The 17,563-nt window shown below is 47.6% G+C and overlaps 1 protein-coding gene across 1 annotated transcript; it reads right to left on the bottom strand.

The window, feature by feature from the left end:
• Positions 1 to 3,120: 3,120 nt before the first annotated feature.
• On the bottom strand, positions 3,121 to 14,217 carry babam1 (BRISC and BRCA1 A complex member 1). Its single transcript, XM_033047204.1, has 8 exons — positions 14,107 to 14,217; positions 12,835 to 12,893; positions 11,348 to 11,468; positions 9,971 to 10,049; positions 6,821 to 6,845; positions 4,892 to 5,021; positions 4,710 to 4,796; positions 3,121 to 4,140 (listed from the first exon to the last, which is right to left on the bottom strand). The coding sequence occupies exons 1-8, from the start codon at positions 14,215 to 14,217 to the stop codon at positions 3,940 to 3,942; spliced, it is 813 nt and encodes a 270-aa protein (XP_032903095.1). The 3' UTR covers positions 3,121 to 3,939.
• Positions 14,218 to 17,563: the final 3,346 nt, after the last annotated feature.

The following is a 17,563-nucleotide window of genomic DNA, read 5'->3' as shown; positions in this document are numbered from 1 at the left end:
CGCCATTGGTGCGTGCGCGGTGCCTCCTGGGAGTTGTAGGCCCCAACCAACCAAGCATTGCGGCCGGGGGGGAGGCGGAAGAGAACTACAACTCCCAGCCTACCCTGCGACAGACCGTGGCATGGACTGATGGGAGATGTAGTCCCCTGGTCCCTACCCACAAACTGAAGTTCTTCCATGCATTAATCTGCTGCTTTTATTTTGCACCACTGAATTTATTTCTATTTTTTTTACAACAATACTCCTGCCATGTCAAGGAATCTATCTCCCAGGCAATTGCATGAGTAATTTCAGCAATTCAGCAGGTCAAATGAATTTCCTCTACAACACATTCCCGTACAAAAGACCAGGGGGCCTAGATATGGTGGAATATTTTCTAATATGCTTGGATAATTTCTCTGCTGAAGGAGTCCAGCTAAGGCATAAACTCAGAATTTCAAAATTGGGGACCAGCCGAGTCATAAACTCAGAATTGCAAAATTAAATGCTTTTCCCCCCCCTAAAAGGTGAATTTTTACAATCCTCTATTCTGGTGATCTTTGAATGCAAAGTTGTCGAGTAGACCAGGGCTGATTTTTTGCCAGCAGGGTTTCTAAGCAAGTGGCCAGAAAGTGCATTAAGCAATAAACATTACTTTGATTGGTAAACAAAAAAACACAGGCTAGAGGGGACACGTGGTCTGTTGCTATTCTCATTTAAACACACAGTGCCAGAGGAACTCAGTGGATCAGGCAGCATCATGGGAGGGAATCGACAGGCGATGTTTTGTATCAGGACCCTATTTCAGACTGCTCTTTTTTCCATAGGTCTCGTCACCTTCGACACCTTTTCCAATCTGCGACGAGGTCTTGACTGACATATGACATCCACCTTTCCCAGTTCTATTTATTCCACAACCCAGCAAAAATCAGTTTAACAAAGCACGCCATCAACTGCTTTTTGGAGAAGGTCCATGTTCTGTCCAGGCCTTTGTGCAAACCATTCTCTGGAATAGTCTGACACTGCCTTCCACGCCCTTAGGCAGTATCATTGTAAAATTTGCACTTAGCTAATAAAGTATGATGATTATCTTTAAGATAAAAACTGCAGATACTGGAAAAAAATCAAAGGTAGACAAAAAATGTTGGAGAAACTCAGCTGGTTAGGCAGCATCTATGGAAGGAAGGAATAGGTGACGTTTCGGGTCGAGACCCGAAAGGGTCTCGACCCGAAACGTCGCCTATTCCTTCCCTCCACAGTTGTTGCCTCACCCACTGAGTTTCTCGACCCGAAACGTCGCCTATTCCTTCCCTCCACAGTTGCTGCCTCACCCAGAGTTTCTCGACCCGAAACGTCGCATATTTCTTCTCTCCATAGGTGCTGCCTCACCCGCTGAGTTTCTCCAGCATTTTGTGTCTACCCATGATTATGATTATATTCCTTCTAAACGTTCTATATATTCCATAATTAGACTCGACACGAGATTCTGGTAAATCTGCAACACACTCTCAAGGCCAGTACATTATTTATTTGCAGTGCCCAAACTGCACTTCAGTGATCCAGCCAGGGCCTTACAAAACCGGCAAAACAGGAAACGTCCGAGTAACAAAGAAAGTGCTTTCGTCGGCCATTCATGCCTGCTGAAATTTGAAGATCACATTAAACTTTTATGAACATGCCTGTCAATTAGAGCTAGCATACGCACACCACACGATATCCAATTGAGAACAATCTTTACTCATGGTTAGTTTACAAACGGACTTGAATTTCAATGATATCTTTTGTCATCTTGCGATGCTCCATAGCACAATAGACAATAGGTGCAGGAATAGGCCATTCGTGCCAGCACCACCATTCAATGTGATCATGGCTGATCATCCCCAATCAGTACCCCGTTCCTGCCTTCTCCCCATGTCCCCTGACTCCGCTATCTTTAAGAGTTTGGTACCATTACGCTACCTTCGATTTTTCCAGCATCTGCAGTTCTTTCTTAAAAATAAAATGGGATTGCTCAAGGGCAGCATGGTGGCACAGCAGGGTTGCTGCCTCATGGTGCCCAAGACCCGGGCTCAATCCTGACTACGGGTGCTGTCTGTACGGAGTTTGTACGTTCTCCTCGTGACCTGCGTGGGTTTTCTCCAGGTGCTCCGGTTCCCACCCACACTCCAAAAGACGTGCAGGTTTGTAGGTTAATTGGCTTTGGTTAAAATTGTAAATTGTCCCTAGTGTGTAGGATAGTGTTAGTGTGTGGAGATCGCTGGATGTCGCTGACTCGGTGGGTCGAAGGGACCTGTTTCAGCGCTATATCTCTAAAGTCTAAAATTCTTACGGACATTAGAGAGGGCGTGATAGTTAAATATATATTTGACCAAAAATGTACTTTAATTATACAATACTACTCCTACCCAAGGCCATTCCTTTGCAACAAAACTGCATTTTCTAACCCAGTCCGGCTTCAGCCTAGAAAAAAAATAAGCGCCACTACAGGGTTTATTAACATAGCAAATAGTCTCAAAGAATATCAAATAAAATTTATTTTCCCAGCCGGAGGTGACCGGCCAATTAGTTGGCCAATTAAGTTTTTGGAGATCAGAGTTTGAGGGAAATAATTACTACTTATGCCACGGCCGTCAATGGCAATGATTATAGTCATGAATGATCAAGGAATGTGTCAGGCTCTGGGAGTGAAAGGCCCAGAAAGAGTGAATATAGAGAGGACCAGTGGCCATAGCGTCAGATGTACCTTTAGAAAGGAAATGAGGGGGAATTTCTTCAGTCAGTGGGTGGCGAATCTGTGGAATTCATTGCCACAGACGGCTGTGGAGGCCAACACAGTGGATATTTTTAAGGCAGAGATAGATAGATTCTTGATTAGTAAGGGTGTCAGGGGTTATGGGGAGAAGGCAGGAGAATGGGGTTAGGAGGGAGACAGATAGATCAGCCATGATTGAACGGCGGCGTAGACTTGATGGGCTGAATGGACTAATTCTGTTCCTATCCCATATGCCCATATAGAGAGCAGGTCGGAAAGATCACCTCAGCCTTGGGTCACCGGAGAGAGAGCGAGAGGGGGGGAGAGGGAGAGGGATTTCTGTGCTGCACATTTTTTATGGGACTCTATACAATTAAAGAACACAGAAATGTATTTGACGTAGCTTTATTCATTTTAAAGCAAACAATAATTGGCAATAAATGTTTTGCTTTATGACAGGTTTTCATGAAAGAATGTTCTGGCCAGTGTTGCTGACTGGGGATTATAGCTGTATTTACATTAGTTGATATGCATTTGAAAGCGTGGGATTCTTTTTACATCTTGTGAATTACCATGAAGTGCAAGGAGTGATGTATTGCTGCCATGAGGCACAGTGACATGAAGGAAACAAATCCGGCAATCGATGGTGCTTTGATTCGAGGTGGAAGATAGAAGAACCTGCTCTTCCATCTGCGCAAGGGACATGGGATCATCATCGCTGAATGAAAGCAGCAGGCAGAACCCGATGCGAGTGCGTGGACCGAAGCAATGCAGTCGACCCCAATGATGCTAGGTGTGGGAGTTTGGAAACACATCTGGATTAGAGCCAGTAGGAGCCTACACGCCTCAGCAACCACTCGTAGTTCATGCTCTTCTCAAATTACTGACAACAATCCTACACCCCCCCCTCCCATTAAACAGTCAGAGCTATAATGGACTGGAGTCGCAGGGTGAAGCAGCCAGTGGGAGACTTCAAAGGCATAGAGAGATGGCAGGTCATTACTGCAAGACCTATTAGAGAGGTGGGAGAGGGAAAGGAGATAGGAGGAGAGAAAGAGAGAGAGAGGGAGGAGGGAGAGATGGGGAAAGGGGGGAGAAAGATAGGAGAGAGATAGGGGGGAGGGGGAGAGAGAGAGAGAGAAGAGGCAGACAGACAGTGCACAAGTGAGAGAGAATTTTCATTTACTTCTCCCAGGACCATGGTGCTGTCAGACAGTTGCTTCCACTTCCACGACATCCACATCGTCTAACAGACTGTAAACGGCGTGGACCTGGATGGGCCTCTGCAGGGGGTGAGCGAGCAGCTTGGCCATGCAGTTGTGCAGCTCCACGGCCTGTCCGGCCAGTGACACGTCATATTTGTAACTGGTCCCCTTTGTGTCCAAGTTGTTGAAGAATGAAGAAGCTTCCTGGGTGGAGAAAGAACATTAAAGAACACTCTGGAATCAACAAAAGATAATTAAAAGTTAAAAGTATGAACATTTTAACATAGATCTCCTCATCCCGGACTCGGTCAAATGGAACCCGAATTTATATAAAGATTTTAGTTCAGAGATACAACGAGGAAACAGGCCCTCCGGCCTGCGCCGACCAATGATCAGCCGTTCACGAGCACTAGCGCACACACACGCACACACACTAGGGACAATTTGCAGAAGCCAATTATCCTACAAACCTGTACGTCTTTGGAATGTCAGTGGAAATCTGAGCACCCGGAGAAATCCCACACCATTTCATGCTTTAAGGGCCACTGTGCCGCCCTTGAAGCATGGAAAGCAGACCAACCCTCTGGCGATTCAGGGCTGTCTTTTGACTGAGATACGTAAGCAAGTACATTCCCGCCCACTGAGAGAAAGAGCAAGACAGATCCAGTCTCCCAGCTGATATCCCTCCTGCAGACAACTTTAAGACAAAAACAAGGGAATATTGAAGGGGTGGAGGGGGAGGAGGAAGGAAATGGCAGAAAGTACAACACTACCTCGCTGCTAGGCTCCTCGTTCATTTCTTCAGTGCTGTTGCAAATATAGATCACGTCGAAGAAAAAATAAGGAGATTGTAGAATTTTCTGTGGGAGAGAGGCGAGAGAAACACACTGATTACACCGGGCATGAAGTAAAACATCGATTATAACAGGAAGCAAAATACACCGGCCCAACTTACGCTGAAATGCTCCACTGAGACTGACTGGGGGTGGCAGGGAGTTCGAACGTAGACGAGTATCATTCGCACAATGTATGGAGGAGGGATGGTCTGCACATTTTCTGTCACTGGCAACTCAATCTTTTGTTGTCTGTGGAATCAAATGCTGAAATGAATTGATCAAAGTGATAAGCTCAGCAAGGCAATGAAAGCACATAAATAGCAAAAGGTCTGCATGAGATTAATGCTGAGGATCTATAAGGCCGCATTTAGAGTATTGTGAACAATGTTTGGCCCCATATCAGAGGAAGGATGTGCTGGCTCTGAAGAGGGTCCAGAGGAGGTTTACAGGAATGATCCCAGGAATGAGTGGGTTAACATATGATGAGCGTTTGACGGCACTGGGCCTGTACTTGCTGGAGTTTAGAAGGATGAGGGGACACCTCATTGAAAATTACGGAATAGTGAAAGGCCTGGATAGAGTGGATGTGGAGAGGATATTTCCACTAGTGGAGGGTCTAGGACCAGAGGGCACACCCTCAGAATTAAAGGAAGTTCCTTTAGGAAGAAGATGAGAAGACATTTCTTTAGTCAGAGGGTGGAATTCTTTGCCACAGACGACTGTGGTGGCCAAGAAAGGATAATTTTGTTGGAGGTAGATAGATTCTTGATTAGTACGGGTGTCAGGGGTTATGGTGAGAAGGAGAATGGGGCTGAGAGGGAAAAATAGATCAGCCATGATTAAATGGTAGAGTAAACTTGATGGGCTGAATGGCCTAATTCTGCTTCTATCACATGACTTTGTTCGAAAGAATGTTCCCAACTTCCCTTACAGACTGGATTGGGTATAGTATGTGCAATGAAATGATGAGACAGCAATCTTTACAAACTGCCCCAACTGAATACAAGACCTGGCAGTCCTATAGACCTTCAGGGCAGCACAGCGGGTAGAGCTGCTGCCTCACAACACCAGAGAACTGGGTTCAACCCTGACCTCGGGTGCTGTCGGTGTGGAGTTCGCACGTTCTCCCTGTGATTGCATGTGTTTTCTCCAGGTGCTCTGATTCTTTCCTCCCACATCCCAAAGATGTGCATGTTTGTAGGTTAATTGGCCTCTGTAAATTGCCCCTAGTGTGTTGGATAGAACTAGTGTACAGGTGATCACTGGTCGGCGTGGACCCGGTGGGCCGAAGGGTCTGCTTCCACGCTGTATCTCTAAACTAAACCTTCACTGATGGACTGGACCAGCTTATGCTGCTGCCTGCTATTTATTTTATAGTCCCTCGCTTCACATTCAACTGTGATTCATTGGGCAGCACCCTCCTCTCTTAGTTTTGAGGACAACACTTAACATGTGTTGTGGATGAAAGGAGCAATAAATGTAATGTGTAAAGCTCCCAATGAGTAATGTGTATGTGTAAAGCCCCCCCCCCCCACACCGGGTCCCTCTTTATTCTGGGCACTCGATCCAATTTGTGATCCCAGCTACAAAGACAGATGTGTACAGCAATTCGTTCTTCCCCCGCACAATTAAAGCATGGAATAATCTCCACCCTACTATAGTTACCCAACCAGATGCAACTAAATTTAAAGTAGCACTTTCTTCCCAATAACCCTTTCTGGCTTAATCTCTCCCTTCACCACCTCTAGTTTAAATTCCATTTGCAATAGTTTGGAGGACCAAGAAACCAAGGCCGTGCCACCTCCCTGACCCCCCCACACTGGGTCTCTCTTCATTCTCGGCACCCTACCCCCCCCCCCCCCCCCCCCCCTCCCCACGTTGGGTCCCTCTGCTTTCTCTCGGCGGCCCACACTCCCCCCCCATCCCCGGCTCCAGATTCAAGGATGACTCAAAGCTGTGCGGAAATCCTTACTCATTGGGAGCTTTACACATTACATTTATTGCTCCTTTCATCCATTTAACAGCCAATTGGAAGGAAAGTTACTTACACAAGGTTAAGGAGCCCATCCAGATCTGGAATCAGACTTTAAGGAAAAAAATAAATAATTTAGTAGCATCACTGAACAGAGAGACCACACAGTCAAATGGAATTATGCTCCAGAAGTCTCCCCCTACACTGAAACCCACCATCTCTTTCTCCCTCATCATCACGCCTCCCCTTTATAGCGTTAATGTATTTGTAACCAGTCTCTTTGGCTTCTACATTAAAACCATGAGTGGTCTGAAGAATGCCTCCAAGAAAGCAGTGAGGCCAGTTCTCTGTATGCTTTCAAGAGAGAATTGGATAGAGCTCTTGAAGATAGCGGAGTCAAGGGATATGTGGAAAAGGCAGGAACGGGGTACTGAGTGTGAATGATCAGCCCTGATCACAGTGAATGGCGGTGCTGGCTCGAAGGGCCTACTCCTGCACTTATTGTCTATTGTACTCCTGTCATCTATTCTTGATTTTAACTTCCACATAGGAAATTGTTTCCTAACTACCATATTATTCAATTATTTTAAAGATCGCTATCGGATTTCCTGTTATGTAACAATATGTCTTGAAGGTGTACATTAATAGGAACAAGTCAGTGTTTAAAGGTGGCGGATGTGCAGGAGTGGGTGCCGTCTGTGTATGGCAGCCTGCCCGCAGTCCGTCTCTACACCTTTTTTTATTTTATTTTATTTTAAGTCCTGTTAAAAAATGTTAGTGGAGGTCTTCTATGTGGGGGGTGGGGGTGGGGAAGGGGGAAACTTTATTTCTTAGTCCCCTACCTGGTCGGAGAGGCAGCATCCCTCCAAGCTGCTTCTTCGCCCCGTCCTCGCGGCCTACCATCGAAAATGGAGCAGCGTTTCCTGTCGGGACCGGCCGGGACTACAGCTTCGGCGGCGGTGGTGCAGCGCTGGGACACCAACACGGAGCGGGCGATGCCTTACCGGGTCGCCGTGCGGTAAGCTCCGGAGCGCTGTGGCCGTCGATCCCAACATCGGGAGCTGGGGCGGTGGGCGTCCGGCCGCGGGCGGCGCTGGATTTGGAGCGCCGCGGAGCCTGGGATCGAGTTCGCCGGGGTCGGAGCTCCAACCGGCGCGGCCTGAGGACTACGAGTGCCCCGGTCTCCGGGGAGGAGGCAGCCGCTCCAGACTTCTCCAAGCCGCTGAGGAATGTTTCACCCAACGCCGAAGTTGCATCTTCACGGCAAGAGGGCCCTGAAAATCATCGGACTGGCTGCACGGCCACAAATGGGCCCCGACCTCGGGTGTTTCACAGAGGAAGAGGACTTAACTTTCTGGTGCCTTTCTCCACAGTGGAAATTTTTGATTCTGTTGTGGGGGGGACGCTAGTGTTGAACTCTATAATGTGTTGTGTCCATTTTATTCATTTTTTTAACCTTTTTCTATGGTTTGTATGGAAACTTATTATTTAATTTATGTAAAGCACTTTGGTGTCAATGCGAGTTGACTTAAAACGTGCTATATAAATAAAACTTACTTACTTACTTACTTAAGTTTTCTTCATCTGAGATGATTGCAGTCTCCTGCATTTTGCAGTGTTATACAGGGACAGTGGTTAAAAATATTACACAGGGACAAACCTTTCACAATGGTACTGTATTAGTGTTTGTGACAAAACCCAGCATTGTGTCCTGAACCCACTGATATAAAATGCCACGCACACCTCCAGATTCAGGGACAGTTTCTTCCCAGCTGTTATCGGGCAACTGAACCATCCTATTACTTGTATTGTATTGTATTGCATTCAAATTTATTGTCATTGTCTCAATTAGAGACAACGAAATGAATTTCCCTTTACAGTCCGTATCATAAAAATAAATAAATAATAAATAATAAAACTTATTAAAAATAAAATAGAATTTAAAAAAAAAGCACAAACACAGAAAGTCCACGACACAACATAACACAATGACACCAAGATGAGGAAGGCACCATAGTCCAGCCAGCCTCCCCTCCAATCTTCCCAGATGTTCACCCGTGGTCGGGGCCTTCCGAGCACCCGCAGTCGCCACCCCGGGCGGCCAGATGCTCAGGCCCTCTCGCCGGGCTGATGGAACGCCGACGCCGAACCCCGACGGTGAAAATCCTCCTCAGCGGCCCGGACCTCCCGATCAGCCGCCTCCCATCGGAGTCCGCAGCTCCCGAGTCGGGCAGAGTCGCAGGACTCTGCGATGTTTGTCAGCGCCACCCGCGTTGGGAGCTCCGCGAACCACAGCTCCAGGATGTCGGTGCCGCAACTATTACCAACTAGAGAGCGGTCCTGACCGCCCATCTATCTCATTGGAGACCCTCGGACTATTTTTAATCAGTCATTACCATGCACTAAACATTATTCCCTTTATCCTGTATCTATACAGTGGGCAGCTTGTTTATAATCACGTATTGTCTTTCCACTGACCGGATAGCACGCTACAAAAAAGATTTTCACTGTATCTTGGTACACATGACAATAAGCTGAACTACCTTCATTTCTGATAATGGCAAAATTAAGAATGCGCGAATCTTTATACCGCAGTACTTTCAAAATACAATTGGAACCCCTCTCACCCTGGCCACAAACTCTTTGAATCACTTCCCTCTGGAAGGTGACTCCGGACCATCAACGCCGCCACAGCCAGACATAAAAACAGTTTTTTCCCCGCGAGTAGTAGCTCTACTCAATAACCAAAAATCTGCAGCCTCCTTTTGCTCTGGTATTTTATTTAATTCACATGTTCAATAATGCTTTATTATTAACGTTTAATGGTTTATGTGTCATTCCTAACTGTCACTGTATGTCACGTTGTCACTTGCGGGCGGAGCACCAAGACAAATTCCTTGTATGTGAATACTTGGCCAATAAACTTATTCATTCATTCAATACAATATGAAACTTCCACTTGCATTACAAGTTACTGAGCTAAAGCTGCACACAGTCTCCCAGCACCGAGTTATTCATGCTTCAGACTAGTCTGTTTCAGCCAAATGAAAGTGTCTTTGAAATCCTGTGAACCTGTGCTCCCCTACTTTGTAGACAGCCCCATCATTTCTCCATTGGGCACAGAACACGCACTGCAGTCTGACAAGAAAACAGTGCCACAGTATCGCCTGCGCGCAACACTGTAATCTAGCTCAGGATTTACCAGCCTCCACTTGAAAAAGGATACCAAAAGACTCACAGACATTTGTGTCCAGATCGTACAGACAGCTGCAAACCTCCCTGGGGTCAGAAGTGAATCCGGACAGCTGGAAGGAAGGGATAGAGAAATGGATTGTGCAAATCAGCTAATAATTCAGGCCAACACATAAAACTGGATAACTGTATCTTCCAAGCAAACATCTGCCTGGTTATTATATAGAATAACATTCTAACTCTGTCCTGGGCCTCCTCCATGGCCAGAGTGAGCACCACCGGAAATTGGAGGAGCAACACCTCATATTCTGCTTGGGCAGTCTGCACCCTAGTGGCATAAACATTGAATTCACCAATTTCCAGTAGCCTTTGCTGTCTCCTCCCCTTCTCAGCTCTCTCAGCCCTCGGGCTCCTCCTCTTCCTTTTTCCTTTCTTCTCCCCATCTCCCCCCCCCCCCCCTCTACATCAGTCTGAAGAAGGGTTTCGGGCCGAAACGTTGCCTATCTCCTTCGGATGCTGCTGCAGCCGCTGAGTTTCTCCAGCACTTTTGTCTACCTAACATTCTAACGCTGTCAGGTGCCACCCCCTACCATCTCACAGTGACTGTTCACACGGTTAAGTAGAATGGGAGACGAAAACCCACACTGAGACGTGCGGGGGGGGGGGGAGAGACACCAATCATAATATCTCAATGAATTGGATGTTGTTCTAGATATGAATGGAATGGTTATGTTTCCTCATTGAAGACACCCAGACCATCTTTACTCTCTGGAGTTTAGAAGATATGGGGGGGGGGGGGGGGCCTCATCGAAACTTACCAAATAGTGAAAGGCCTGGATAGAGTGGATGTGGAGAGGATGTTTCCACTAGTGGGAGAGTCTAGTACCAGAGGCCAAAACCTCAGAATAAAAGGATGCACCGTTAGAAAGGAGATGAGGAGGAATATCTGTGGAATTCATTGCCACAGACGGCTGTGGAAGCCGCGAATGGATATTTTTAAGGCAGAGATTGATAGATTCTAGAACACAATTCTATGTTGTAGTGATAGTTTGCACAGAAGTCTTTTCAAATGGTTTGTGATTTAATTATGCGTTCCCATATAAAAGCAGGCTATAATGTAAACGGGTCAGAGCTAATAATGGAAACTTGCATACTTGATCAGTACGGGTGGCAGAGGTTATGGGGAGAAGACAGGAGGGAATGGGATTAAGAGGGAAAGATAGATCAGCCACGATTGAATTGCGGAGTAGACATGATGGGCTGAATGGCCTAATTCTGCTCCTATCACTTATGAACTAGTATAAATGCAACGTCAAGCTCACAGGGCAGTTGCTTCAGAGGTTTACTTGGCACCGGCCAATCTCACTTCCCCTTACACACGTCTCTGCTTTAGATGGCACATTGATCTTACCCAAGTGACTTCATCATTCACCACCACCAGAGCAAATTCGTGCCGCTTGTCGATCTTGTGCTTCGTCCTGACAAACATTTCTATCATTTTCTGAGCGATGTTTAATGCGTTGGTTTTGGAACTGTGTAAAAAAATAAAAGAAAATGATTGAAACTCAATAATTCCTAATCAAAATCAAACAGCCCCAGTAATTAGGTCGCTGCTGATGTATATCCTTAACGATAAATTAACAAACATCCAGTTCCACAGAAACCTACAGGGTTGTTCCACTCGATGTGGCTAGATTATTTAAACTAATTAGGCTGATAATTTCTTATTATTCCACAGCTTTGCAGGCACCATCCCCAGCTCAATCAAGGGGACTAAATCATCGATATTTTTAAGGTGAAGATTGACGGGTTGTGGATAAGTACGAGTGTCAGGGGTTATGGGGAGAAGTCAAGAGAATGGTGTTGGGAGAGATAGATCAGCCGTGATTGAATGGCGGAGTAGACTTGATTGGCCGAATAGCCTATTTCTGCTCCTATCACCTATGACACTTGGTGTTGTAAGCTTCACTAGACACCAACCCTCAATCCCACAAACACGGCAGCTACTGTAGTGCAATGCTACAAGTGCTGACTCACAATGGTGAGCTGCTCCACACACACACCGACCCTTCCCCCAGGACCAGCTCTGTTAATGCTAATTCACACTAAGGTGTGAATCCCACAGATACTGTTGCCAGGACATTTATCCAATCCAGTTATTAAATTGCTCCCTTTCACACCCCACACCGTGACTCACCATGCAAAATACATTCTCTTCCCACCATTGATTCTTCAGTCTGCTGACGGAGGGTCCCGACCCGAAATGTCAACCCATCCATTTACTGCAGATATGCTGCCTGACCCGCTAGGTTACTCCAGCACTATGTGTCTATCTTTGGTATATACCAGCATCTGCAGTTTGTTTCTGCGCATTACATCTGTAACCTCTAGTTTCTTAACTTCTCCGTGAAAACCACTTTAATATTTAATATTTTCTATGACAACAGTCTCACCCAGAGAATTCTGAATGTGGAATTATCTGCCTCAGAAAGCAGTGGAGGCCAATTCTCTGGATGCTTTCAAGAGTTAGATAGAGCTATTAAAGATAGCAGAGTCAAGGGATGTGGGGAGAAAGCACTAACGGGGTACTGATTGTGGATGATCAGTCATGATCACAGTGAATGGCGGTGCTGGCTCGAAGGGCCGAATGGCCTACTCCAGCACCCATTGTATATTACCCCATGTTATACAGGCACAGTACTATGCACTGTGCCCACTGATAAGAAATTCCAGTGTGATATTGCTAACTGACTTCTGACACTAGTCAAACCTAGAAGGCAAAAATCTACGATTATATTACTGGAGAGCTTTCTCTGCTCAAATGGAATATAATATGAAACAAATTCTATAAAGGCAATCCATAACAATTGTCAAACTAATATTGGTAAACATCCTAACCCATTCATCGACTCAAGTTTCTGCAGTGACATCTCCTCTGAAAGATCCAAGCAGATGATCTGTGAAGAGAAAGAGACAAAACTTGAAGATGGGCCCATGGCTCATCCTACCTGATAAACGCATCAGACATCAACCAGTGCCTGCTGCTAGCAAAGCCCTCATACATTAGAGTCCCTCCAAACCTATCCTATCTGTCTAAAGGTAGACAAAAATGCTGGAGAAACTCAGCGGGTGAGGCAGCATCTATGGAGCGAAGGTCTCGACCCGAAACGTCGCCCATTTCCTTTGCTCCATAGATGCTGTCTCACCCGCTGAGTTTCCCCAGCATTTTTGTCTACCTTCGATTTTCCAGCATCTGCAGTTCCTTCTTAACATAGAAACATAGAAAATAGGTGCAGGAGTAGGCCATTCGGCCCTTCGAGCCTGCACCGCCATTCAATATGATCATGGCTGATCATCCAACTCAGTATCCTGTACCTGCCTTCTCTCCATACCCCCTGATCCCTTTAGCCACAAGGGCCACATCTAACTCCCTCTTAAATACAGCCAATGAACTGGCCTCAACTACCTTCTGTGGCAGAGAGTTCCAGAGATTCACCACTCTCTGTGTGAAAAATGTTTTTCTCATCTCGGTCCTAAAGGATTTCCCCTCTATCCTCAAACTGTGACCCCTTGTCCTGGACTTCTCCAACATCGGGAACAATCTTCCTGCATCTAGCCTGTCCAGCCCCCTAAGAATTTTGTAAGTTTCTATAAGATCCCCCCTCAATCTTCTAAATTCTAGCGAGTACAAGCCGAGTCTATCCAGTCTTTATTCATATGAAAGTCCTGACATCCCAGGAATCAGTCTGGTGAACCTTCTCTGTACTCCCTCTATGGCAAGAATGTCTTTCCTCAAATTTGGAGACCAAAGCTGTATGCAATACTCCAGGTGTGGTCTCACCAAGACCCTGTACAACTGCAGTAGAACCTCCCTGCTCCTATACTCAAATCGTTTTGCTATGAATGCTAACATACCATTGGCTTTCTTCACTGCCTGCTGCACCTGCATGCCTACTTTCAATGACTGGTGTACCATGACACCCAGGTCTCGTTGCATCTCCCCTTTTCCTAATCGGCCACCATTTAGGTAATAGTCTACTTTCCTGTTTTTGCCACCAACTATCAACTATCTGTCTAAATGCATCTTAAGCATTATTATTTACTCTTTAAAAAAAAAAAGGCAGGATGTGGAAACGGTCACTGCTTTGGAAGTAACCAGCGCAAACTCACCACTTTCTCCGGGCAGTTAACCTTCGGGGTCCTGATCTGAATTTCAGGCTGGGGTTGGTTTTGGAACTGCAGCTGAGATTGGAATTGGGGCTGACTTTGAGACTGGGGCATGGCTGAAGACTGCCCTGGGGGCTGGGGCTGGGGTTGAAGCTGGGGTTGGCTCTGAGACTGGGGCAGGGACTGCGGCTTGGACTGGAATTGGGACTGGGACTGAGACTGGGGCAGGGGGAGGGACAGGGGAGAGGGAGGGGAGGCAGGAGGTGGAGGTTGAGGTTGACTCGGGGGTTGGTTTGAGGTCTGGGGTGGATTGGAGGACTGGCCTGAAGACTGGGGTGTGAAGATGCTCTGGGGTTGGGGTTGGTTGAGGATCTGGGCTGGGAATGGGGGCTGGGGTTGTGTCTGGGCTGGGAATGAGGGTTGAGTTTGTGTCTGGGCTGGGAATGAGGGTTGAGTTTGTGTCTGGGCTGGGAATGGGGGCTGGGGCTGGGCTGGGAATGAGGGTTGAGTTTGTGTCTGGGCTGGGAATGAGGGTTGAGTTTGTGTTTGGGCTGGGAATGGGGGCTGGGGTTGGAAGGGGGGCTGGTGCTGAGTTTGTGTCTGGGCTGGGAATGGGGGCTGGGGCTGGAAGGGGGGCAGGTGCTGAGTTTGTGTCTGGGCTGGGAATGGGGGCTGGGGTTGGAATGGGGGTTGAGGTTGGGGTTGGAAGGGGGGCTGGGGCTGGGGTTGGAAGGGGGGCTGGGTTTGTGCCTGGGCTGGGAATGGGGGTTGGGGCTGGGGTTGGAATGGGGGTTGGGGTTGGGGCTGGAAGGGGGGCAGGCTGTGGGCTGGGGCTGCGGCCTCCTGCTCCTGTTGTTGTTGTTGCTGCCGCTGCCGCCGGCGGCTGCCCCTGGTCCTGCCCCCCACCCCAACCCCTACCCCCGGGCTCTCAATGCCGGCCTCGCCGTCACCCTCCCTGCCACCAACACCACCACCACCACCGCCGGCCTGCGCCCCCTGGCCGGGCGGGTCCTGCCTGTCCTCCGCCCCCTCAGGGTTAGAGCGGGTGCTGGGCCGCTGCAGGCTGGGCCCTGAGGCCTGGGCCTGGGCCTGGGCCTGGGCCTGGGGCTCGGGTTCGGAGCCGGCCGGGGCCTCTCGACCTTCCTCAGCGGGCGCCGACATCTCCACCGGCACCGGCGGCTGCCCCGCTCCCGCGATGCCCTCTGGGGGTTGTAGTCCCTCGGCTTCCGTTTCCGTCTCCGTCAACGCAGGGCGGACTACAATCCCAGAGAACACCGCGGCGTCGCCGACCCTCCACCGCGGTGCATCCTGGACCTTGTAGTCCCACTCCCTTCTTCCCCCCATTGTAATCCCCTACAAACAAACTACAACTCCATAAATTGCACAAACAGCACCTCATATTTCAGATTCAAACCTTATTGTCATTATGCAGTGTACAGTACAGAGACCACGAAATGCAGTTAGCATCTCCCTAGAAAAGCGACATAGAATATGAGCAATAAATAAATATATTTACGTGCATACAGTCGTAGTAGTGCAATTGTTTATTTATTTTTTTGGTGGGAGGCGTGTCCGAGGAGGGGGGGTGATTTGCAGTCACCGAGGTACAGTGTTGAGTAATGTAACAGCCGCAGGGAACCTGCTGGTCCGGCAACGGAGAGACCTGTAGCTTCTCCCGGATGGTAGGAGGGTAAACAGACTGTGGTTGGGGTGAGAGCAGTCCTTGACGATGCCGAGCGCCCTTTGCAGACACCGCTTGCTCTGGACAGACTCAATGGAGGGGAGTGAGGAACCGGTGATGCGTTGGGCAATTTTCACCACCCTCTGCAATGCCTTCCGGTCGGAGACAGAGCAGTTGCCATACCATACTGTGATACAGTTGGTAAGGATGCTCTCGATGGTGCAGCGGTAGAAGTTCACCAGTTCGCTTGGGCAGCTTACAAACCAAGTGGTATCAACATTGACTTCTCTAACTTCAAATAACCCCTTGCATTCTCCATCTCTTCCCCACACAATTGAATTGAATTGAATTGATTAAGAATGAACTGCAGATGCTGGTAAAATCGAAGGAAGACACAAAATGCTGGAGAAACTCAGCGGGTGAGGCAGCATCTATGGAGAGAAGGAATTGGCGACGTTTCTGGTCGAGACCCTTCTTCAGACTGAATTGAATTTAATTCAATAGAATTTATTTGTCATTTAAAAAAAAATTTGAAACAAAATGCCGTTACCATACAGTCACAACAATAAAAAGCAAATAAAACACACAAATACATAAACTTAACATAAATATCCATCACAGTGACTCACCTCTAGGCACCTCCTCACTCTGAGGTGCATTTGGAAAGCAGTAACAGGATCAGTAAAATGGACAAGGGAGAGCCAGTGAATGTCGTGTACCTGGACTTTCAGAAAGCCTTTGATAAGGTCCCACACAGGAGATTAGCGGGCAAAATTAGAGCACATGGTATTGGGGGTAGGGTATTAACATGGATAGAAAATTGGCTGGCAGACAGGAAACAGAGTAGGGATTAACGGGTCCCTTTCAGAATGGCAGGCCTGTCAATCTTCCTCACCCAGCAAATCATTCACGATCTATAAAGTGATTCTGCAATCCTGATCAACTGTTCATTTCATTGGACTATCTTTAATCGGACTTTACCTTGCACTAAACACTATTCCCTTTATCCTGTATCTGTGCACAGTGGTCGGATCGATTGTAATCATGTATAGTCTTTCCGCTGACTGGATAGCGTGCAACAAAATGTTTTTCACTGTACCTCGGTACACGTGACAATAGACTAAACTAAACTAAATGTTGTGATGTGGAAGGAAACCAGAGCACCCGGACAAAACCCACGCCAGCCACAGGGAGAATATACAAATTCCACACCGACAAGGATTGAACCCGGGTCTCTGGCGCTGTGAGGCAGCAACTCTATCAGCTGTGTCACTGAGAGCTCTGCAATACGATCAGCCAGTCAGTGTTTGTTTTCACTGATGTAGAGGAGTCCACACACAAGATTAGAAGTTGTTCAGCCAGAGCTGAACACACTTCGCAGCATCTGCGTACAATAGTGTGTCTGGCTCGTCGCTTCTTGTGCTTCTTGTGCGTGGTGGTGGAAAGGTTGGTGGAAACTGAGCTGGATAGGGCTCAAAGATAGCGGAGTCAGGGGGTATGGGGAGAAGGCAGGAACGGGGTACTGATTGGGGATGATCAGCCATGATCACAATGGACTCTCGAACTTCTACAGGTTCACAGTAGAGAGCATATTGACTGGTTGCATCGAGGCCTGGTTCGGTAACTTGAACGTCCAGGAGCGAGAAAGAATGCAGAAAGTTGTGACCACCGCCCAGTCCATCATCGGCTCTGACCTCCCCACCATCGAAGGGACCTATCGCAGTCGCTGTCTCAAAAAGGCTGCCAGCATCATCAAAGACCCACACCATCCTGGCCACA

The sequence above is a fragment of the Amblyraja radiata genome, chromosome 29 (genome assembly GCF_010909765.2).
Source record: "Amblyraja radiata isolate CabotCenter1 chromosome 29, sAmbRad1.1.pri, whole genome shotgun sequence".
NCBI classification, from domain to species: domain Eukaryota; kingdom Metazoa; phylum Chordata; class Chondrichthyes; order Rajiformes; family Rajidae; genus Amblyraja; species Amblyraja radiata.
This window is presented reverse-complemented; position numbering and strand designations above follow the sequence as displayed.